General features: G+C 42.8%; 1 protein-coding gene across 2 annotated transcripts; it reads left to right on the plus strand.

Annotated features, from left to right (window-relative positions):
- The first annotated feature begins 14524 nt into the window (after positions 1-14524).
- ankrd49 (ankyrin repeat domain 49) lies at positions 14525-24133 on the plus strand. Of its 2 annotated transcripts, none has more exons than XM_071407135.1 (3): positions 14525-14656; positions 21135-21392; positions 22885-24133. In XM_071407135.1, the coding sequence occupies exons 2-3, from the start codon at positions 21177-21179 to the stop codon at positions 23350-23352; spliced, it is 684 nt and encodes a 227-aa protein (XP_071263236.1). In that variant the 5' UTR covers positions 14525-14656; positions 21135-21176; the 3' UTR covers positions 23353-24133. The 2 variants fall into 2 exon arrangements, with proteins under 2 accessions (XP_071263236.1, XP_071263235.1); XM_071407134.1 differs by having other exon boundaries at positions 14565-14656; positions 21132-21392.
- The last annotated feature ends 1149 nt before the right edge of the window (positions 24134-25282 follow it).

The following is a 25282-nucleotide window of genomic DNA, read 5'->3' on the forward strand; positions in this document are numbered from 1 at the left end:
TGTCACAAGCAGTGGTGTCAAGACTGGCCAGGTGGAGGTGTCTTCTGTCCCAAGTGTCATATAGAGGGAGGGTACTGATAATCAACAACCTGGTAGCATCTTCCCTGTGGCATAAACTGACTGTCCTCAACCCTCCCGGTCTGCTCGCAGACCTGCAATGCAAGCTGGTGGACTTTTTCTGGTCGGGCCATCACCGCCATCAGCGGCTAGCGGATTAGGGCTGTTCCTCATGAAGCTGGAGAGGCTGAGGACAGCAGGTCTCTCGAACCACCAATGTTTCTGCCACTGCAGGTAACGGCAGAGACTGGGGACTGGCAAGGGGGTCGGGAGGACTTGTTAGATTTTAACACTCCGAGCCTGGGGGAGTTTGAGGGGGTGGGAGGTAAAGCTGTCTACAACCTCTGCATTAAGGTGAGGAATATTAGGAGCCAAACAGGAGTGAAGGCATATCAGTGGCAGGGGGTATGTGGGGCGGAGAGTATGGTGGGTTTTAGATGGAGGGGGCTCTACAAACCCAGTACCAAAGAGGTCAGGGGACCTCAAGTGGAGGGTTCTACATGGAGCCCTGGCCACTAACAGCTGGTTGGCACGGGTTGAACCGGGAGTCGGACAGGGGTGTCCTTTCTGTGTTATGAGTGAAACTGTGATTCATGTGTTTTCTGTGTGCGCCAGGTTAATACCTTTAATAATCATCCTCTTTGGGCTAGGTGTCCCGCAAGTGGGATAATTCTGACAACATCCGGTGAAATTGGAGAGCGCCAAATTCAAATTACAAAATTGTAATATTAAACATTCATGAACATACAAGTGTCTTACATCATTTAAAAGCTTAACTTCTTGTTAATCCAACTGCGTTGTCAGATTTCAAAAAGGCTTTATGGCGAAAGCATACCTTGCGATTATCTGAGGACAGCGCCCCACATCAAAATACTTTTTCAACCAGCATCGGCTTCACTAAAATCACAAATAGCGATAAAATAAATCACTTACCTTTGAAGATCTTCCTCTGTTTGCAATCCCAAGGGACCCAGCTACACAACGAATGTTCGTTTTGTTTGATAAAGTCCTTCTTTATATCCAAAAACGTCTGTTTAGTTGGCGCCATTGATTTCAGTTATCCACTCCTTCAATATGCATACAAAGGAATCCAAAAAGCTACCGGTAAACTTCGTCCAAACAAGTGAAATAATGTTTCTAATCAATCCTCAGGTACCCTAATATGTAAATAAACAATAATATTTCAGACGGAAAGAACGGTGTTAATTGGAAAGACAATAGGAAAGGAAAATAACGAAAGCGCGCCAAAAGCCTACCTATCCTGATGACAACACCTTGGATAAACTACAACTACTCGTTCATTTTTCAAGAAGCAAGCCTGAAACCCTGTATAAAGACTGTTGACATCTAGTGGAAGCCAGAGGAACTGCAATCTTGGAGGAATTTTGATATATAGACTTCCATTGGAATGACCTGTGACCTCCAAATAAAACTATTTCCGGACGAATTTTCCTCAGATTTTTGCCTGCCATATCAGTTCTGTTATACTCACAGACATTATTTTAACAGTTTTAGAAACTTCAAGGTGTTATCTATCTAATTCTATTCATATCCTAGCCTCTGGGCCTGAGTAACAGGCAGTTTACTTTGGGCACATCAGTCAGGCAGAAATTCAGTATACTGCCCAGAAGAGTCTCTGTTGGAAAATCTGTGTGAGAGGCTGGGGTTGGAGTTTACTGTTGAGATGTTTATAATGGGGTACAGGTATTCAAATAAGGAGAATGCCAAATGTGTGTTGTTGAATTTTCTGTTTGCTCAGGTAAAGTAGGCTATTTGGCTAACAAGGAGGAATAGGGTCAAAGGTGGGGGGATAACAGACCCTTTACTATTATTTAATGGGATGGTCTCTGCGCGCCTTAGGGTTGAATTTGGATTCTGTAAAATTATAAAAAGTGTGGAGATCTTTCAGGAGACATAGTGTGTTGGGGGGCTGTCTGTACAGCTGGGGAAGATGGGTTGGATATATGGCTGTAGAAGTGGTGAGGTTTTGGTTATTGTCATGTGTGGTGTTGTTTATGTATCATGGTGTAGAGGGCAAGGTGAGTATGGTACATGTATGCAGGAGACTTTTGGGTGTTTTGTTTGTTTGAAATAGAACGTTTCATTAAAGAAAGACAAAGAGCCAAAAGTCTTTCTCTCCCTCCCCCTCCCTCTATTGAATTCAATATACAACCTTCTGTGTTTTGCTAAAGAACGGCGCCAGGCCTAGTTTATTTGGATGCGGATAGATTTCCAGCATTGCACTTAATTTGACAATGCTGCGCCTTTCAGTGCCTATGTAATGTAATCCGACACCAGAGTCACTTGTTACTTCAGCTCATAAACCCACTCACTGGGCTGAAGAGACTGATATTCAAAAGCAAATAAACATTGTTTAAACAATTAAAATACACAGACTGTCCCCGAATTGACCTGTATTGTAATACACTCGACTCATCTGTCGTCAAAAACTATAGACCTGTATCCCTTCTCTATTTTCTTTCAAAAACACTTGAGTGCGCTGTCTCTAATCAACTCTTTTTCTATCTCTCTCAGAACGATCCTCTTGACCCTGACCAATCCGGCTTCAAGACTGGTCACTCAACCGAGACTGCTCTTCTCTGTGTCAAGGAGGCTCTCCAAACTGCCAAAGCTGACTCATCCTCCTAGATCTATCCGCTGCCTTGGACACCGTGAACCATCAGATTCTCCTCTCCACCCTCTCAGGGATGGGTATCTCAGGCTCTGCACACTCTTGGATTGCATCCTACCTGCCAGGCCGCTCCTACCACGTACTCTCACTAATTGGTTCTAGGTCCTCTCCTATTCTCTCTATACACCAAGTCACTCGGCTCTATCTTATCCTCACATAGTCTCGCCTATCATTGCTATGTGGATGACACTCAACTACTTTTCTCCTTCTGCCCTTCTGACACCCAGGTGGCAACACGCATCTCTGCCAGCCTGGCAGATATCTCAGCTTGGATGTCGGCCCACCACCTCAAGCTCAACCTCGACAAGACAGAGCTACTCTTCCTGCCTGCCTGCTCAAATACCTATCTATCATGGTTGACAACTCCAGTGTCGTCCTCCCAGATTGAAAATAACCTTGTCTGGACAACAACCTGTCGTTCTCTGAAAACATCAAAACAGTTACTCGCTCCGGCAGGTTCATGCTCTACATCATCCGTAGAGTACGACCCTACCTCAAACAGGAAGTTGTGCAGGTCCTAATCCAGGCACTTGTCATCTCCCGTGTAAACTACTGCAACTCATTGTTGGCTGGGCTCCCTGCTTGTGCCATCAAACCCCTGCAACTTACCCATAATGCTGCAGCCCGCCTGGTTTTCAACCTTCCCAAGTTCTCCCATGTCACCCCTCTCCTCCGCAAACTCCACTGGCATCCAGTCGAAACTCGAATCCACTAGCAGACCATAGTGCTTGCCTACAGAGCAGCAAGAGGAACTGCCCCTCCCTACCTTCAGGCTATGCTAAAACCTTACACCCCAACACGAGCACTCCGTTCTGCCACCTCTGGTCTGAACTCTTCTCTGTCCCGGTACCCGAATGGTGGAACCAGCTTCCCTCTGAAGCTAAGACAGCAGAGTCCCTGCCCATCTTCTGAAAGCACCTGAAACCCTACATCTTGAAAGAGTATCTTAAATAATCCCCCTCCTCCTCTTGACCCCCCCCACCCCATTTTTTTTATTTTTTATGAATACTTTCCTGAACCACCACTTCCACTTGACCCTCTCGCCCGCCCCCCAGCTCAGACTTTGCTGATAACTACTTTATGTAGGAAAAGTGTACTTACAATGCCTGTGATATGTGGCTGTCCCACCTAGCTAACTTAACATTAATGCACTAACTGTAAGTCACTCTAGATAAGAGCTTCTGCTAAATGACTAAAATGTCAAATGTAAATAATGACTTGTGTTTAGTAAAAAGCACTGTATAAATGTCTAGTAGGTGGCTATTGCTTTACCCATGTGTTATACAGTGCATTCGGTAGGTATTCAGACCCCTTCCCTTTTTACACATTTTGTTACTTTACAGCCTTATTCTAAAATGGATTTCGTTTAAAAAAAATCCTCATCAATCTACACAGAATACCCCATAATGATAAAGCGAAAACAGGTTTTTAGAAATGTTTGCAAATGTATTAAACATAAAAAAAACAGAAATACCTTATTTACATAAGTATGCTATGAGACTCGAAAATTGAGTTCAGGTGCAGTTTGTTTACATTGATCATCCTAAATTCAATTGATTGGACATGATTTGGTAAGGCACACACCTGTCTATATAAGGTCCCACAGTTGACAGTGCATGTCAGAGCAAAAACCAAGCCATGAGGTCGAAGGAATTGTCCGTAGAGCTCAAGGCACAGATCTGGGGAACGATATAAAAAAATTCTACAGCATTGACGGTCTCCATGAACACATTGGCCTTCATCATTCTTAAATGGAAGAAGTTTGGAACCACCAAGACTCTTCTTTGAACTGGCCGCCCAGCCAACTGAGCAATCGGGGAGAAGGAACATGGTCAGGGAGGTGACCAAGAACCTGATGGTCACTCTGACAGAGCTCCAGAGTTCCTCTGTGAAGATGGGATAACCTTCCAGAAGGACAGCCATCTCTGCAGCACTCCACCAATTAGGCCTTTATGGTAGAGTGGCCAGACGGAAGCCACTCCTCAGTAAAAGGCACATGACAGCCCGCTTGGAGTTTGCCAAAATGCACCCAAAGCACTCTCTGGCCATGAGAAACAAGATTCTCTGGTCTGATGAAACCAAGATTGAACTCTTTGGCCTGAATGCCAAGTTTCACATCTGGAGGAAACCTGGCACCATCCCTACGGTGAAACATGGTGGTGGCAGCATCACGCTGTGCGGATGTTTTTCAGCGGCAGGGACTGGGAGATTAGTCAGGATTGAGGCAAAGATGAACGGAGCAAAGTACACAGAGATCCTTGATTAAAACCTGCTCCAGAGTGCTTTCTGCACCACCTTCCCGTTTTTCTATTTTGTCTGAGTGACTGACAGAGTCAGAGCGGGTCTCACACTCGTCGATGATTTGCGTTTGACTTTGAATGTGATTTTACGCCACCTCAGCTCAGCCAATCAGAAACCCAGGCTGGTCCATCTTGGTAGAGGGGCCGGTCACTGCCCACTGGTCAGCCAAATGCTAAATATAGATGATTATTACAAAGAAAAATGTTGCAAATGTCTTTAAAAAAAAACAGGCCCATGGGCCGCCGGTCATGTCCATTTTTTATATATACAGTACCAGTCAAAAGTTTGGACACACCTAATCATTCAAGGGTTTTTCTTTATTTTGACTATTTTCTACAATGTAGAATAATAGTGAAGACATCAAAACTATGAAATAACACATATGGAATCATGTAGTAACCAAAAAGGTGTTAAACAAATCAAAATATATTTTATATTTGAGATTCTTCAAAGTAGCCACCCTTTTCCTTGATGACAGCTTTGCACACTCTTGGCATTCTCGCAACCAGCTTCATGAGGTAGTCACCTGGAATGCATTTAAATTAACTGGTGTGCCTTGTTAAAAGTTAATTTGTGGAATTTCTTTCCTTCTTAATGCGTTTGAGCCAATCAGTTGTGTTGTGACAAGGTAGGGGGGTATACAGTGACGGAAAAAAGTATTTGATCCCCTGCTGATTTTGTACGTTTGCCCACTGACAAAGAAATTATCTGTCTATAATTTTAATGGTAGGTTTATTTGAACAGTGAGAGACAGAATAACAACAAAAAAATCCTGAAAAACGCATGTCAAAAAAGTTATAAATTGATTTGCATTTTAATGAGGGAAATAAGTATTTGACCCCCTCTCAATCAGAAAGATTTCTGGCTCCCAGGTGTCTTTTATACAGGTAACGAGCTGAGATTAGGAGCACAGTCTTAAAGGGAATGCTCCTAATCTCAGTTTGTTACCTGTATAAAAGACACCTGTCCACAGAAGCAATCAATCAATCAGATTCCAAACTCTCCACCATGGCCAAGACCAAAGAGCTCTCCAAGGATGTCAGGGACAAGATTGTAGACCTACATAAGGCTGGATTGGGCTACAAGACCATCGCAAAGCAGCTTGGTGAGAAGGTGACAACAGTTGGTGCGATTATTCGCAAATGGAAGAAACACAAAAGAACTGTCAATCTCCCTTGGCTTGGGGCTCCATGCAAGATCTCACCTCGTGGAGTTGCAATGATCATGAGAACGGTGAGGAATCAGCCCAGAACTACACGGGAGGATCTTGTCAATGATCTCAAGGCAGCTGGGACCATAGTCACCAAGAAAACAATTGATAACATACTACGCCGTGAAGGACTGAAATCCTGCAGCGCCCGCAAGGTCCCCTGCTCAAGAAAGCACATATACATGCCCGTCTGAAGTTTGCCAATGAACATCTGAATGATTCAGAGGACAACTGGGTGAAAGTGTTGTGGTCAGATGAGACCAAAATGGTGCTCTTTGGCATCAACTCAACTCGCCGTGTTTGGAGGAGGAGGAATGCTGCCTATGACCCCAATAATACCATCCCCACTGTCAAACATGGAGGTGGAAACATTATGCTTTGGGGGTGTTTTTCTGCTAAGGGGACAGGACAACTTCACCGCATCAAAGGGACGATGGACGGGGCCATGTACCGTCAAATCTTGGGTGAGAACCTCCTTCCCTCAGCCAGGGCATTGAAAATGGGTCATGGATGGGTATTCCAGCATGACATTGACCCAAAACACACGGCCAAGGCAACAAAGGAGTGGCTCAAGAAGAAGCACATTAAGGTCCTGGAGTGGCCTAGCCAGTCTCCAGACCTTAATCCCATAGAAAATCTGTGGAGGGAGCTGAAGGTTCGAGTTGCCAAACGTCAGCCTCGAAACCTTAATGACTTGGAGAAGATCTGCAAAGAGGAGTGGGACAAAATCCCTCCTGAGATGTGTGCAAACCTGGTGGCCAACTACAAGAAACGTCTGACCTCTGTGATTGCCAACAAGGGTTTTGCCACCAAGTACTAAGTCATGTTTTGCAGAGGGGTCAAATACTTATTTCCCTCATTAAAATGCAAATCAATTTCTAACTTTTTTGACATGCATTTTTCTGGATTTTTTTGTTGTTATTCTGTCTCTCACTGTTCAAATATACCTACCATTAAAATTATAGACGGATCATTTCTTTGTCAGTGGGCAAACGTACAAAATCAGCAGGGGATCAAATACTTTTTTCCCTCACTGTACATAAGATAGCCCTATTTGGTAAAAGACCAGGTCCATATTATGGCAGGGACAGCTCAAATAAACAAAGAGAAAAGACAATCCATTATTACTTTAAGACATGAAGGTCAGTCAATCCAGAACATTTCAAGATCTTTGAAAGTTTCTTCAAGTGCAGTCGAAAAAACCATCAAGCGCTATGATGAAACTGGCTCTCACGAGGACCGCCACAGGAATGAAAGACCCAGGGTTATCCCTGCTGCAGAGGATAAGTACATTAATATTACCTACCACAGAAATTGCAGCCCAAATAAATGCTTCACAGTTCAAGTAACAGACACATCTCAAAATCAACTGTTCAGAGGAGACTGTGTGAATCTGGCCTTCATGGTTGAATTGCTGCAAAGGAACCACTACTAAAAGACACACATAACAAGAAGAGACTTGCTTGGGCCAAGAAACACGAGAAATGGACATTAGAACGGGGGAAATCTGTCCTTTGGTCTGATCAGTCTTTGTGAGATGCAGAGTAGGTGAATGGATGATCCTCACATGTGTGGTTCACACCGTGAAGCATGAAGGAGGAGGTGTGATGGTGTGGGGGTGCTTTGCTGGTGACACAGTTGGTGATTTATTTATAAGTCTAGGAACACTTAACCAGCATGGCTACCACAGCATTCTGCAGCGATACGCCATCTCATCTGGTTTGCACTTAGTGGGACTATCATTTGTTTTTCAACAGGACAATGACCCAACACACCTCCAGACTGTGTCAGGGCTATTTGACCAAGGAGAGTGATGGAGTCTTGCATCAGATGACCTTGCCTCCACAATCACCCGACCTCAACCCAATTGAGATGGTTTGGGATGAGTTGGACCGCAGAGCTAAGGAAAAGCAACCAACAAGTGCTCAGCATCTCTGGAAACTCCTTCAAGACTGTTGGGAAATCATTCCAGGTGAAGCTGGTTGAGAGAATGCCAAGAGTCTGCAAAGCTGTCATGAAGGCAAAGGGTGGCTACTTTGAAGAATCTCAAATATAAAATATACTTACCACTTTTTCCATGTGGTTTCTTACTTCACTGACTCTATGAAATGATGACCTCTTCCTAAATATTTGGTCTTCTTATTAATTTTGTGCATGGTTTCCTAGAAACAAGGGTGTCTCAACTTCCCCACCCTCAACTTACCCCATACTCCCTTATAAGAGAGAAAATAAGACAAACTATACATATACACTATGGTGGCAGCTCCTAGTGTCTAGGTGAAGTAGAGGGGAGGTGATTATAGTTGGTAATAAGTGCCTAAGGATTGTTGATGGCTAACGACTGAGCGTCAGTTACCTTCTAGCATCACCATCCATTCTTGTACTCTGGTATTTTAACTAAACTCAGCAAAAAAAGAAACGTCCCTTTTTCAGAACCCTGTCTTTCAAAGATAATTCATAAAAATCCAAATAACTTCACAGATCTTCATTGTAAAGGGTTTAAACGTTGTTTCCCATGCTTATTCAATGAACCATAAACAATTAATTACTACGCACCTGTGGAACGATCGTTAAGACACTAACAGCTTACAGACGGTAGGCAATTAAGGTCACAGTTATGAAAACTTAGGACACTAAAGAGGCATTTCTATTGACTCTGAAAAACATCACAAGAAAGATGCCCAGGGTCCCTGCTCATCTGCGTGAACGTAACTTAGGCATGCTGCAAGGAGGCATGAGGACTGTAGATGTGGCCAGGGCAATAAATTGCAATGTCCGTACTGTGAGACGACTAAGACAGCGCTACAGGGAGACAGGATGGACAGCTGATCGTCCTCGCAGTGGCAGACCACGTGTAACAACACCTGCATAGGATCGGTACAGCCGAACATCACACCTGCAGGACAGGTACAGGATGGCAACAACAACTGCCTGAGTTACACCAGGAACGCATAATCCCTCCATCAGTGCTCAGACTGTCTGCAATAGGCTGAGAGAGGCTGGACTGAGGGCTTGTAGTCCTGTTGTAAGGTAGGTCCTCACCAGAAATAACAGGCAACAACGTCGCCTATGGGCACAAACCCACCGTCGCTGGACAAGACGGGACTGGTAAAAAGTGCTCTTCACTGGCGAGTCGCAGTTTTGTCTCACCAGGGATGATGGTCGGATTTGTGTTTATCGTTGAAGGAATGAGCGTTACACCGAGGCCTGTACTCTGGAGCAGGATCGATTTTGGAGGTGGAGGGTCCGTCATGGTCTGAGTCTGTGTGTCACAGCATCATCGGACTGAGCTTGTTGTCATTGCAGGCAATCTCAACACTGTGCGTTACAGGGAGGACATCCTCCTCCCTCATGTGGTACCCTTCCTGCAGGCTCATCCTGACATGACCCTCCAGCATGACAATGCCACCAGACAAACTTCTTATTCTGTGCGTGATTTCCTGCAAGACAGGAATGTCAGTGTTCTGCCATGGCCAGCGAAGAGCCCGGATCTCAATCCCATTGATCATGTCTGGGTGAGGGCTAAGGCCATTCCCCCCAGAAATGTCTGGGAACTGCAGGTGCCTTGGTGGAAGAGTGGGGTAACATCTCACAGCAAGATCTGGCAAATCTGGTGCAGTCCATGAGGAGGAAATGCACTGCAGTACTTAATGCAGCTGGTGGCCACACCAGATATTGACTGTAACTTTTGATTTTGATCCCCCCTTTGTTCAGGGACACATGTCTGTGGAACTTGTTCAGTTTATGTCTCAGTTGTTGAATCTTGTTACGTTCATACAAACATTTACACATGTTAAGTTTGCTGAAAATAAACGCAGTTGATAGTGAGAGGACATTTCTTTTTTTGCTGAGTTTCTGTGGTTCAATTCAGGTTTTGTTTTCATAAGGCTAGCCCCGTATGAAACCTTGGTCACCTATAATCACTTCCAGCTTGTCCAATTGGCACATCTGACCCCTCTACTTCCCCCAGACTCCTATCACTAGGCGCTATTACTGGTGGAACTGGTTCTGAATGGTTCAATCAATAACAGTTAAAGATAATACAAACTGGAGTACACATAGGCCTACACTCTGGGGCAGCCCCCAAATGATCCGCGGTTCAGGGGTAAGGGGGTAATCCCTTTTCTCCAATGTGTAATTGGAAACCTTGATCTTTTTAGATATTGTGACATACTGTATATGTACGTGGCCACTGACAGTTGGGTTAGCCCTGCGTCCCAATAATCTGTCTTTTCTGCCAAACTTTGCACTTGTTCTCTTCCCTTCAAGAATTTATAATGAAGGACTGGTATAACAAATATGGTGGAAACGTGCCTAGCTCGTACTTAGACCACGCCAATGTTTTTTAATGCGTTGGCACTCTGGGGACAGATTTGAGATTCAGGGATTGCTGCATCTGAAGTATAGGAGGTGTGAAAGGGAGCCCTGTTGCCTCAAACGTGGACAAAATGATTGTTTCCAAATTGATTTATTGACGATATCAACCACAGCCAACTAGGAGGCAAATGTTCTTAAAAACAGCTAATTTGAGTGAGGAACAGAGCCTCTGTGCAGAATCCATGCTAATTTTACAGGTTTTCATGGCTAAGCTTTGGTCTAACTGACCTGCTCTGATTTAGTCTGAGCAACTGATTTTAATTGATTTATTAATATGATATAACGGGCCTAGCTCTTATACCAGTGTATTATATTTGGATTTCATTTCACATTGAAATTGTCATTATTTATATTTACCCATAGATTTTCAAAAAGATTTTTACTTCTAAGTACTTTGTGAATTTAGCACCACTGTCTTTCTCTATCATAACGCAAAATATATGGTTTCATTACTCCATTGTTTTAAAACAGGATTCAAATCATAGCCTACATTGACTTGGGGGTGCCCAAAGTCTCTTGGGGATGCCCTGTTTACAAGAATGTAGACAAACAATGTATGCCTTCAAAATTATCTTGGTGTATAGGCTACCTTCAAATTATCTCTTGGATGCCATGGACCATAAGTCCTTGCATCTAGAGCGGTGTCCATGCATTTGAGAGGGGTTACATTTCCCTAGCCCCAGCTTTCAGCTGTATACCAAAACAAGTGGTGAAGCGGATGTTTTTTGAATCCCAGATTGTAGCTTTAACAACAGTTCATTATTTTCTTTATCTAATTACCGTGAACATTGTCTCTACATTGCTATATGTACCTATAATTGAATAAACAATGCAATATGCTGATGCTTAGGCCTATAGACTATTAAAACCTTGTACACCAGTCCAACTTTACTTTTAAACTTAGATTGTCATGGCTACTGTGCTTTAACACTGGGGGGGTAGTCATTTTTTTGTTGTCTAACATTATTATTTGGAAATGGTACATTGATGATATTTTTGTTCTATGGAGGGGTGATGCAAAACAGCTCCAGGCGTTCCATGCTTTTTTTTAACTCTTGTTCTGAGCACCTGAGATTTCCTATGCAATCTGACACACATCAAATCGATTTCCTTGATCTTTTGATTTTGTGTGAGGATACTGTTCTATACACTGATCTTTAAAGGAAACCTACTGATCGTAACAGTTTGTTGAGGGCTGATAGCTGTCACCCGCTTCCCTTGAAAAACTGTTTGCCATACAGCCAATTCTGTCCGATCAAAACAATCAGATTTCGACAGAAATATGGCTGAGTTGCAAAGAAAATTCAAGGAGAGGTGGTACAAAAATGGTCAGATTAATACTGCCATTGAGAAAATCCAAAACAAATCGAGACATCTCTTTCAAGGACAGTCTCGCAAAAATAAACATTCTTGAAGTGACATGTAACCGACATGTAAGAAGTGGTTACCCTTGATGTCCTGCAGTCAGTGGTAAGGCAAACTGTAGTAGCTTTTTGGACTCTTTTCCGCACTGAAGCCTGTGTGCTCTCGTACCGGTTGTGGAATAAGTGATTTTGAAAGGGTTTTCCTGCTTGGAATTGTGTACATTGAATTTAGACTATTGCTATAATTTCTAAAACCTCTGTCCTCCACGATCGAAAATGGCTGGAAATCGGTGGCAATCATTGTAGCCAATGCAATATCAATTTGGCCTTGTTTGCTACAGACATAGACTTTGGCCTAAACTGGTCCATAGAAGACTGCGTTGCTGTGGGTCGCGGAGTAGGCCTACTTGACTGAGTGGATACATGCTGGCTCCACAACTATCACTAGCAGGCCCACTAGTTTCTCGAAGCTCCGCTACAGCTAGCTTCACAGTTGGGTGCACAGTTCGCAAATGCTGGTGTAGGTTGTGCGTAGAACTGGCTTTATATGAGATTTTGTTTTGGCAAATTCTACACTGTGCTCTAACATTGTCTACGTTATTAAAATGCATCCAAATGCTACTGCGCTTCCGACTCATTTTCCAGCTGTTGTTTTCACAGCTGTCCTTCCTCTCTCTCCTCGGCTGCTAAGTGTGTGACTATGAGTGAGTTGACTCGGCCCTCCCTCACGCATCTTTGGTTCATTGGTTGACACTGCGTGTCTGATTGACAGGAACAACAGGTGAGGCTGTTAGTCTGAGCAGACAGTCAGAAGGAATGTGTGTGCGCTTGAGCATTTAGGCCTATATTATTATATATTTTTTTTCATTCTTTGAATTAGTTAATTCTATTGATTTAAATCTTTTGATTATTCATATCTTAATTTTTATTTTATTTTATATTTTTATAAACAGATTTGTCTCTTCTGATATGCGAGCCGGCTCCCAACGTTCACCTACAAGGGCCGACTCGTTCGCAAACGACCCATCACTACAAGACTTCTATTTGCGCTTCTACTGAATGGAGACTACAAGTGTTATTGCTGTGCTCAATGTAATGGCATTTATAAATGTAGATCCTTCTAACACCCTCAAACAGGGAAACAGATCCCAATCAAAGCTGTTATCACGCTCCACCAAGGCAGTTATTTATCTTATAACTTGTCCTTGTGGTAAAAATGATGTGGGTGGAACTAAGAGCGAATTAAAAGTAAGAATTTCGGAGAATCGTAGCACCACTGGGTGCAAAAACTCGATGTACGCAGTTGCGGCCCACTTTTTGGAAGCGGACCACTCTATTTCGTCCCTTCGCTATATCAGCATCTAACACATCCCCTAGGAGAGGGGGAGAGCGTGACAATTTATTGTTAAAAGGAGAGGCTGCCTGGATATTTCATTTAAAGACACTTGCTCCCTTTGGTCTCAACATAGACTTTGATCTGAAGCCATTCCTGTGATTATTGTGATTTTGCTATTCATTATAAATGTTTATAGGCCTATGTAGCCACATTGTATTTATGATCGTATATCCATTCATGCTTTTTATATGTTCTATTTATAACTGTATATCAACCAGTGACATCAAGCCACGCCCGGCCATGATTACAGACACCTGTGTGTCCTTCCAAATTATATAAATTAGTAACCCGCAGTGTTTGTCATTATACCCTGATGAAGACAGCTTGTCTGGTTATTAAATTGTTGCATCTGCGCTCCTAGAGTGTGAGGCTCTCATTTTCTTTATCGGGTAGTCATGGTTATCATGAATCTGAAGATGTTCAAGTATGTAAAACGTTTGTTTGTCTGTCTGACTGACTGTGTGACGTCTATGCGTGCATGCATCTGGGGTAAGGGAAGTTCACTGCAAACTATGTAACTCTATGGGTCGGATCGGGAGGGTGTAATGTTAGGCTGCAGAACGTTCAGCTGGAAATGTGTAGAACCGACAAGATTGTCTGTCATGTAGATTAGGGAAAATTACATTTATTTCTGTAATATTCTGAACATTTCTCCTCACTGAATATACCCTTTGACTAATAGGTATATCCAGCCTCTGTGCCAGCTTTGAAAGACACGTAACGCAAACACTAGGTTTTTAGCACGTTCACCCAGCTTTAGCAAATAGACACATGTTTAATTACTACTTATGTTAAATTAAATATTTCAATTTTATTTGATTTCCATTAAACTATGATAATTATAAGGGTAATGATATAAAGTATACAACAACAACTTACTCAAAATAGTCTACATGTCTGATATGCTGGTACAGTGTTCTGCATTTGGTTGTAGTTTGTTTCATGTAGTGTTTTTTCATTCATCACTCGTATATCTAAAAATAGAATAATCTATGAACGTCATTATTGGGGCGTCTGTCTGGCTTTGATAACTTGCGCAGCGCAAATACTCGATAGACGACATGGAACATCACCACAGTTGTGTTTCTACTTCCTAGCACATGTGCTACGAAGTGGTTATGGGAAACGGGAAGTGTAGTTTTATATGTTAAAAATCGCTCTGCACCGCAACGCTAGATGCAACAAATACTGACGACATATCCCAGAGAAACCCGGAAAAGGGCTTTTCGAGGAGGGTTTTGTTGAAAGCTACTACCACAGTAAGTCAAGTCGTATTTGTAAGGTATTAAGCAATTTTTTTTGGTATAGCAACTTTCGAATATCAGAGTAGTCATCTACAAGCTGTCACTGTCCATTTGAGGCTCTAAATGTTGTAGCTCTGTTTCATTGTCATGCTTTCTTCTCGACTACTAACGTTAATGGTCTTGCTCTCTCTCGCTCTACCAAATCGTTCTATTAGAGAGTAATTTAAACTAACAAGGAACGATACTTACTGCTATTATTACGACCATGCATCGATTTAAAATCATTGGGTGATTCGTGAATTCACTCTGGAGTGCGCTTCGGCCGTTCGTAAATTTAGAGGTTTATGAGATTGTCCGTGTCGGAGCGGACACTGGCCGAGGAGTAGAGTTGATCCGAGCGTTCTGACCTCACAACCGCACTCAAGCTAACGTTGGCTAGCTTGTTAGCTACTGTACTTCCAGACACAAACAAGAGAACAACTCACTCTGACCATTTTACTTGCTCAAGCAGAACTGGTTAGGCAGTGTTCATGTTATCTAGAGCGTTGGTGGCTGTAACTGTGCTGCGGGCAACAACTGAGTAGTTTTTTTTGTGCCGCATTTGTAAATTCATTAGTTATTCTGCGCTCTGGCACACTCAGATGCACGGTTGCCAGGTGCAACTGATATTTGTAGTGCAATGACTACTCAAAACCCGCCCAAAAGGCGAGATGTTGCAGACAGACTTGGCAGATCTGCTTCTAGCTCCTATGCAACTTTGTAGTATTTTGTTTACATTATTAGCCCAGAAGGTTTTTTGTGTTATTACATACAGCTGGAAATACATTTTGGAAATCAGTGTGGCGGTAACTCAACAGCATTATGACCAGGAATACAACTTTCCCAAATTGGATCCTTTGTTCGTACCCCCCAGGAAATTAAACTTATCCCAGAGGCTGCCCCAAGACGCTGCCGGTGGAGAAGAGGTATTCGGAGTAGACTTGTAGTCCGACTCAGGAGGCATGCACACCGTCCACTGATTCTGAGTTTATTACTGTCTAATGTTCAGTCTTTGGATAATAAAGTAGCCTTGCTCCTGGACAAGTTAAACACCTTCTACACCCACTTTGAGAATAACCGTGCCACTGACACGGCCTGCTCTCGTTCTCCGTGGCCGACGTAGGTAAGACATGTAAGTGTGTTAACCCTCCCAAGGCTCCTAGCCATGTCCTCAGAGCATGCTCACACCAGCTGTCTGGAGTGTTAAGGGACATATTCAATCTCTCCCTATCCCCGGTGCTTTCCCCACTTGCTTCAAGATGTCCACCATTGTTCCTGTACACAAGAAAGCAAAGGTTACTGAACTAAATGACTATTGCCCCTTAGAACTCACTTCGGTCATCATGAAGTGCTTTTGAGAGGCTAGTTAAGAATCATATCACGTCTACCTTACCTGAAACCCACTTCAATTTGCTTACTGCCCCAATAGATCCACAGACAATGCAATTGCCATCGCACTGTACACTGCCCTTTCCCATCTGGACAAGAGGAATACCTATGTAAGAATGCTGTTCATTGAATAAAGCTCAGCATTCAACACCATAGTACCCTCCAAGTTCATCATTAAGCTCGGGGCCCTGGGTTTGAACCCTGCCCTGTGCAACTGGGTCCTGGAGTTCCTGACGGGCCGCCTCCAGGTGGTGAAGGTAGGAAACAACATCTCCACTTCGCTTATCCTCAACACAGTGACCCCACAAGGGTGTGTGCTCAGATCCCTCCTGTACTCCCTGTTCAACTTTGACTGCGTGGCCACGCACGCCTCCAACTCAATCATCAAATTTGCAGATGACACAACAGTAGTAAGCCTTGTTACCAACAATGACGAGACAGCCTACAGGGAGGAGGTGAGGGCCCTGGCGGAGTGGTGACCGGAAAATAGCCACAATATCAACAAAACGAAGGAGCTGATCGTGGACTTGAGGAAACAGCAGAGGGAGCACACACCATCCACATCGACGGGACAGTAGTGGAGAAGGTGGAACGCTTCAAGTTCCTCATCATACATATCACTGACAATCTGAAATGGTCCACTCACACAGACAGTGTGGTGAAAAATGCGCAACAGCACCTGTTCAACTTCAGCAAACTGATATACTTCGACTTGGCCCCTAAGACCCTCAAACTTTTACAGATGCACAATTGAGAGCATCCTGTCGGGCTGTATCACCGCCTGGTACGGAAACTGCACCGCCTGCAACCACAGGGCTCTCCAGAGGATGGTGCAGTCTGCCCAACGCATCACCGGGGGCACACTGCCAGCCAAGGCCTGTTCACCCTGCTAGAAGGCAAGGTCAGTACAGGTGCATCAAAGATGGGACCGAGAGACAGAAGCTGTTTTTCAATCTCAAGGCCATCAGACTGTTAAATAGCCATCACTAGCCGGCTACCACCCGGCTACTCAAACCTGCACCTTAGAGGCTGCTACCCCATATATTATAGATATGGAATCAGTGGCCACTTTAATAATGGAACACTAGTCACTATAATAATGTTTACATACTGCTTTACTCATCTCATATGTATATACTGTATTCTATTCTACTGTATTTGTCAATGCCACTCCGACATTGCTCTTCTTAATATTTATATATTTCCTAATTGCATTCTTTTACTTTTAGATTTGTTTGTATTTTTATGAATTGTTAGATACTACTGAGCTAGGAACGTAAGTATTTCTCTATACCCGCTATAACATCTGCAAAAAATATGTATGTGACCAATAAAATTTGATTTGAAAAACGTTTTTTTGTGCTCCCAAAGTCTATCCAGTGCTTTGTCGCCATTTTTTTTTATGCGCATCAGTTCTAGCGTGTTAATGTTTTATGTGAAAAAAATATGGCCTACCGACAACTGGTAAAAAGTTGTCACGACGTGCGCGCTTGCTGCTCTGTCTCCTCTCATTCAAGTGACTCAGCCAATAGTGTACTAAGCTGCCTGCTGCAGTGCTCTCTCACGCACAGCCCTCCCCACCACTCACTCACTCAGCAACTCACTGCCTGATAGTCAGCAGCAGCAGGTCTCAGTGAAATATCTATATATTTTAAGAGAAATGCCATTACGGCCACGCTGCACCTTTAGTAGTAGCCCAAAAACCCGCGTCCAATACATTTTCACCCGCGACATAGTTTTCAAAGTTGCCCAAACTTGGGAAAATTGCTGACGTGGCAACCCTGTTCGAACGAGAGTGCTCTGATATCCGAGTAGATAACTAGAGGGAATTTACGAACATACACAGTACTGTGTGTCTAATCCTTCTGGCTAGCTTCACATGGGGATTTAGATCCTAAAACAACCTAATCCGATATGCTAGGCTTTTTTACATAATATGCTTTCATTTCCATTTGACTTCGTTTGGGAAAAACTCCGATATTAGACTAGGCTACCCTGATTTATGTTATTGGTACATTTCCATGATAACATATGGGGACAAATTACCCAAATAGGCCTAGGCTATATCTTTAGTGTCTGTCTCGCTCTCTCTCAGTAATCAAGTTGTTAATGCTAAATGACTATATTTTCTCTCCGCTTCCCATCTCTCAATGCAACATTTCCATGACTACAAGGGTCTATCCCTAACATCAAAAGGGGACAAATTACTTTGAATGAATAGGGTAATTTTTGCACCAGCATAGTGTGAAAATATTTTTTGTATCTCCAGATTGTTCTGGCAATTCTCACATACTAACTTCTTAGGAGGAAGGATGTTTGACATGCTTTGTAAACTTGTATCACATTTTGGGAAATCATGATAAAAGTGGCCATTTTAGGCCCTTTTTAAACCTATGCCTCCTATAAGACCCTATGACAGCGTTCCCCAAACTCGGGACCTCAAAGGGTGCACGTATTGGTGTTTGCCCTAACACTACACAGCTGATTCAAATGATCAAAGCTTGATGATTACTTTATTTGAATCAGCTGTGATGTGCTAGGGTTAAAAACAAAACGTGCACCCCTTGCTCTATGATCTGTGAAACCGTTGATGAGACAGACAGCATTTTGGTGTCATCATACTCCTTAGTGTTCTCTCAAATATGGAGTATGTCTAGATTCTGAAATACAAATATTCAGAAATGCGTTCAACATTATAAATATATCTAAAAACTACCCTAATTTGGCCTATTTTTCAACATTGTTAGATTCTAAATATCAGAGTATGAACTTGAACACTATGAAAGCTTAAACCAAGTTTATTCACCCCAAAGGATTTAACAGTTGAACAGACAAAAACATGGTTCCACCAGTGGTGGTATATATATATATATATATATATATATATATATATATATACCCCAATTTGGGGTGGAATCTCCTCCTCTCTAAACATTACATCTCTGTTGCTATGCAGGAAAATAACTGTCAATAAACTGTCCTCCCATAATGTGACCTGACCCCGACCCCCTTCATCACTAATCCATGGCTCTCTCATTAATCGCTGGTGTAGACCCTAGACTATGGCACCCCTCATGTCTCTATTATAACTAATGATTTAAGTTTAGAAATCCGAACCCATCAACATATTGTTTGTAGCAATATACTCTTCAAACACTTCACATTTCCAGAGTAGGCTCTCTGGTATTTTTAATGATATGATCCATTTTATACATAGAAATTTACATTATAGGTCATTAACCAATCACAGCCCTCATTTAGGATTGCACATTCAGCAAGTCACCAGCAGATGGAGTTCCCTTTTGAATCCATTTTCCCATTCACTGTGTTGGTGGTTCTCATAAATTGATCATACGTTCAGTATTAGCAGAGAGCCCACTCTGGAAATGTGATGTACTTGTAGAGTATATTGTTCCAAACAACATCTCTTCAAATTTAACAAAATCAAACAGGTAGTTTTGAAATATTACTATTAATATTTTTAATGTTGAATACATTAATGTGAATAATTTTATTTCAGAATCAAGACATACTCCATATTTTAGAGCATACTATAAGGAGTTTCACAACGCCAAAATGTTGTCTGTATCATGTACAGTTGACAGATCATAGGTCCTTACAGGAGCCAAGTTTAGGTCTAAAAAGGGCCACTTTCATCATGATAAAAAAACGTTTGATACAAATTGCCAGGGACCTCACAATATTATCACGATACTTATGTGCCGATACAATATGTATTACGATTCTCACAATTCTATATGTATTGCGATTCGATACTGCAATTTTTTTTATTGCAATTTTTGATGTTCCAAACATATTACTCACCATATGTCAGCTCCTGAGGGACAAGACAGCCATGAGAAAATAGGTTTTGATCAGTTTAATTGGCTCCCTTATTAAAAAGATGGAGGTACAGCTAACTAGCGCAAAAATAATATTGTGATATTGTAAAAAACAATATGATACGATATCGTCAAAAATAATATCCCGCAATGAAACTCAATTTTTATATATATTTATTTTGTTCCCGAAAATTGTCAGACCTCCTTCCTCCCAATGGAGTTTCTATGTGAGAATTGCCAGGAACAACCGGAGATATCAAAAATATTTTAGGCTACGCTGGCATGAAATTTCCCAGAAGGACCATAATCCTTTTTTGTTCTAGCTGTTGGTCTTTCTCACAGTACCATAATTAAGTTGTTGAAGTATATTGATGTATTGTCTCCTCGCTCTCTCTCATTCTCACACACACCTTCAGTAATCTTAGTCTAAAATCATAATTATGTCAAGCTCAGAATTCTTTCTCTAAGTTGTTGTATCTCCTCTCTTTCTTCTCTTGATCTCACACACTACTTCAGTAATCAAGTTGTTAATGCTTAATGACTGTACAATCTTCTCTCTCCGCTTCCCATCTCTCAATGCAACATTTCCATGACTACAGGGGCCTATCCCTAACATCAAAAGGGGACAAATTACTTCGAATGAATATGGTGATTCCACACCAGGGTAGTCTAAAAAAATATCTTTGGTAACTCCAATTGTTCTGGCAATTCTCACATAGTAACTTCATTGGAAGGAAGGATATTTGACATGCTTTTTACATTTTGTTTCACAAACAATTTTTCGGGGAAATCATGAGGAGTGGCCATTTTAGGCCCTTTTTAGACATGTACATGCCTCCTGTAATACTCTATGATCTGTGAACCGTACATGATACAGACATCTTGGAGTCATTATCCTCCTTATCGTGTTCTGTCAAATATCGAGTGTGTCCACATTCTGGAATACCATTTTTTTCACATTCATTTATTCAACGTGAAATCTCTGATCTTTTATTTACGCTCGTGAAACAGGGGACCAACACTTTACATGTTACGGTTTTATATTTTTGTTCAGTATATAGTGTTGATCAGTCAAATCGGATCCCTTACTAAAAAGTAGCTGTCGGGCTTTCTCACAGTAGCCTAAATGTAAATATTGATGTATTGTTCTCTCTCTCTCCTAAGTGAATGAAGTTGTTGATAATTAATATCAATTACCCGATATCTCCTCTCTATGTCAGCAGATTCTGAGTAGACTGTGAGTGTGCATGGGCAGTTAGTACAGTATGGAGGAGTTCCCAGAGAGCTTTAACCAGCTGGAACTGCTGAAGACCCACGACCACCTGATCCCCCGCGGAGCATGCAGCCTCTGGCCGGGAGACGAAGAAGAGGAGGAGGAGGAGGAGGAGGGGGAAAGGAGTGAAGAGTGGTATCAGCAGAAGGAGGAGAAGCTGAAAGACAGACCGGAGGAGCTAATGCTGTGGGCGGCAGAGAATAACAGAGTGAGTGTGACATGCAAACTACACACACCTTCTCACTAGGGCTGGGAATTGCCAGGGAACTCACGATACAATGTTATCATGACACTTAGGTGCCGATGCATATATGTGTTGCGATTCTGACAATTCTGTATGTATTGTGATTTGATACTGTGGTTTAATTGGGATTTGATGTTCCAAACAAATTGCTCACCTATCCTGCACTGAGCACCAACCAGGCTCCAAAGTAAGCGTTGGAAACTAAAAGTAATCTGAACGTGTGCATGTGAAGAAAGAAGTGATCGGGGGGGGGGGGGGGGGGGGGTCGATACAGTTAAATATCGGTATATTATTTTTGACGATATATGGTTTTGGCACTATCGCAGTATTATTTTTGCGCTAGTTGGCTGTACCGGCACCAAAACTTTTTCCTTCATAGCTTCTTCTCCATTTTCTTTTTAAATAGAGAAACAATCTGTTTTCCTGATCAAAACTTGTTTTCTCATGCCTCTCTCTTGTCCCTCTGCTGCAGACGTATGGCACACTGAAGCAAAACGTTTTGCAAAGGAAAACCTTTTTCAACAAAAACAAGTTAAGGTAGTCCCTCCCAGTTTTTGACAATTAAAAAAACAAACATTTGATGTGTTGTGAATACGACCCAGCACTTTTACCATCGCTCCCATGCCTAACTTCCTGGATCTTTGGTCTTGTCAAGGGATGTGTCCAAGATCAAGGGAAGGGACATGTCGACGTAAAGTCACTACAATGTAGGGTAGTTGAGTATGGATGAATTTTAACTTATTGATTTGCAATTTACCCAGAGAGACTTGTGAACGTGAAAAGCTTTTATTAAAAGCGTACAACACGTTTTGGCGTTGAACCTACCATCCTGGAGCTGGTCACCCAGGGCCAAATTGTTGTGAAACATCTTTCTGTCGCAAATCCCGGTGCTCAAAGTTGACCTGTTTTGCTTACCACAGCCTATCATGAGACGTCCATGTCTTCGTCACTGGAAGAGTTTGATATCATGGGCCAATATTTCTAGAAATGTTTTGTTCAAATCAACAGTGATTGAGCTGTGAGAGTTTAATGAATGCGTCTCCTGTTAGACTTCTCCCTCTGCTTTGAATGCTGATCACTGCTTAAGATGGGAACAGCACAGCAAGCCTCTGATTACTGTGTGTGTCCTTGTCCTTGTGTGTGTGTGTCATGTGTCTCACTGGTATCAAGAGGTGGTGAGATTTTAATAAATGGAAGGGAGGGAGGAAGAAAGATCATCCCCTAGAGCTCTTGTTTGTTCCCCCTGTCAAACCTGTGCAGAAATAACTTTACATCTCTCTCTGTGGATCCAGAGACAATAACAGGGGGCAGGGTGGGGTTTTGTCTCTATTTTTCCCGGCCTTGCTTTTAGATTCTTCATGAAATGCGTCTGCCTTTCGGCTGTTTCATGACATGTTGAAGAGTTCGATAAAGGTCAGTTAAAATGCAAATATTCTCTCTCTCTGCCACCTTTAAGCTGCCAACGGTGAAGCGGCTGCTCTCGGTCGACCCCTTGCTTGCGCATTGCCAGGACGAGGACGGCTATACTCCGTTGCACCGTGCGGCCTACGGAGGTCACGCCGCCACGACCTCTACCCTGTTGGCAGCGGGCACCGAAGTTGACTCCCGCACTGCCGACGGCTGGACGCCCCTACACAGCGCCTGTCGCTGGGGCCAAGTTGCCATTGCGTCCCTCCTGTTGCGCCAAGGGGCGGAGTTGAACGCCCAGACCAACGGCGGCCTCACAGCTCTCCATCTAGCTGCCTCCCACCCTGGACCGGGCTCCGCCCACACGCTGGAGTTCCTCCTATCGCAGCGCCACATCAAGGCGGAGCTTCGGAGCAATAGCGGGGAGACGGCCAGTGAAATCGCACGCCGAAGTGGACCGCATCACTTCCTGTTTGAGATGGCGGAGGACTGTAACAGCGTGCTGTCTCCCCGGTGACCCCCCCCCTTCACACACACACATACATACATCAGCTCTTCTTTCCCTCTACCCAGAGGCCTTCATGGAAGACAAGACAGTGTTCCAAGAAGTGTCTTATGAACGTATGAACAGTCATGTACACCATGTATGTCTTTCTTTGCAGTCCTGGGAGGAAACCTCAATTCTCAATATGATGACAGTTTATCTCATATATTCTCTGTACGCTTTATTTGTCTGAGTCCTAAATGGCAACATATTCTGTACATAGTGCACTACTTTTTGGTCCTAGTCAAAACTATGTAAGGGAATAGGGTGCTATTTGGGATGCAACCCTAATAGCCGAGTACTTTTGAATGGGTTGAAAATAAGTGGTCCAATTAGCATCCTCTCAGGAACTATGGGTTATTTTTAGCATGGAAACCCACATGGTCAGACTGTACAATCTTGTGATTGGTTGAAGGTGATCCAATTGCTGACTTTAATCTTTTTTTTTTTTATAATGCCCGTCATTACAGACATAGGCTCAAATGGGTTTCAGCGGTGGGATGACTAATATTGTGAAATGAAGCAGATCAGTTTGGGTTCCAGGCTAAATTGTGTGTGCTGGAGTAATGTTTCTCATTGGTCTCATTGGTCTCTGAGCATTAATTCATTTATTGAATTGATTGTTGAGCGTTGTGGATATTTTAGATGTGTCATGATTTATTCTAATTCTATGGTTACAGCTAATTTGTTAGTCATCCAAGTGTCATCCGTGCTCGCTGTAGAAATAAAAATCTAATCAGTGTAAATCTTTAAAGACGTTTCCCTTAATGCCTTTGCATGTCCCATCTCCCTTTACAAATAATGGCCGCCATTTTGATAGCGCTTACCAAACACAACCTGAGGATATTATTCAGAACCGCGTTCATTTCCAAATGTTTGTTTGCCTCTGGGATGTCCATGGGAAGATGTCTGAAGTGTGTCTATGCCCAGTTTCAAACTCACTTGGGATAAAGTGCTGTGCCATGTTTTTGTAACTTCTGGTTGTTTTTGATAAGATCACCTTGATTTTGCGCTAAAATGGGTTGTCAGACTTGTCACTATCCAGCCATGCTCCAAAGGACAGAAGTACAGTCATCAAGAGGTAAGCAGAAGGAGAGTCGATGCTCCGCGGTGACGTTTACCCCTATGTACAGAGCTAGGATCAGCTTCCCCTCCCTCTATCCTAACTTGCCCATTATTGGGGTAAATGCGAAATTGACCCAAGATCAGTGTCTAGGGGCAACTTCACCCTACTCTGAGGGTCAACTTTGAGTGTGACAGTTTTACCTCTAATTGCAAAGATACCATATTAGGCTACCCACAAAACTTTAAAGCACAACTGAATCTAATAACCAACTTCTCAGGTTAAAAACGGCCTATGTAGCATCAATATTAGTCAAACATTTGTTTGTGCCAAAATTGACTGAAGTGTAAGTAGGATAATTTTGGTCATATAAGTCAGTATATTCCAAAACAGAGTTTTGTGAGATTTGTGTAATGGAGTTCGTCATGACTTACATGAGGGTTGGGCTTGGATTACAATGATGCCCACTTTCTCACTGACACAAGATGGTAGAATTGTCATGCACAGAGAAACAGCTGCGCTGACTGCGCTGACTGCGCTCTATCCAATCATAGCAGCCAGAACCTAGAGACATTGGGTTTGTTCGACATTGCAGACGACAGTGTAAGCAACTGCCGACTGACTGATCTACAAATCATTTAGCAGCATAAATAACTACTCATTATTATTTGTAGATCAGTCAGTCACCACAATGCATCATGGATTTGATGCTCTCGAGCATGGCTATTGAGACAGACTTGCCCATTACGCAGCGCCACAGACTTGTTTACATAAGACAACACGGCGCCAGTGTTATGTTGTTGAAAGAACATTTGGCCTCTAAGCTCTTTTATGGGGTGG

The sequence above is a fragment of the Salvelinus alpinus genome, chromosome 6 (genome assembly GCF_045679555.1).
Source record: "Salvelinus alpinus chromosome 6, SLU_Salpinus.1, whole genome shotgun sequence".
In the NCBI taxonomy this organism is placed as follows: domain Eukaryota; kingdom Metazoa; phylum Chordata; class Actinopteri; order Salmoniformes; family Salmonidae; genus Salvelinus; species Salvelinus alpinus.

Coding starts and splice junctions, on each gene's coding strand:
- ankrd49 (XM_071407135.1), top strand. CDS start 21,177: ATGGAGGAGTTCCCAGAGAGCTTTAACCAGCTGGAACTGCTGAAGACC. Junction 21,393..22,884: donor GGGCGGCAGAGAATAACAGA/GTGAGTGTGACA, acceptor GCCACCTTTAAG/CTGCCAACGGTGAAGCGGCT.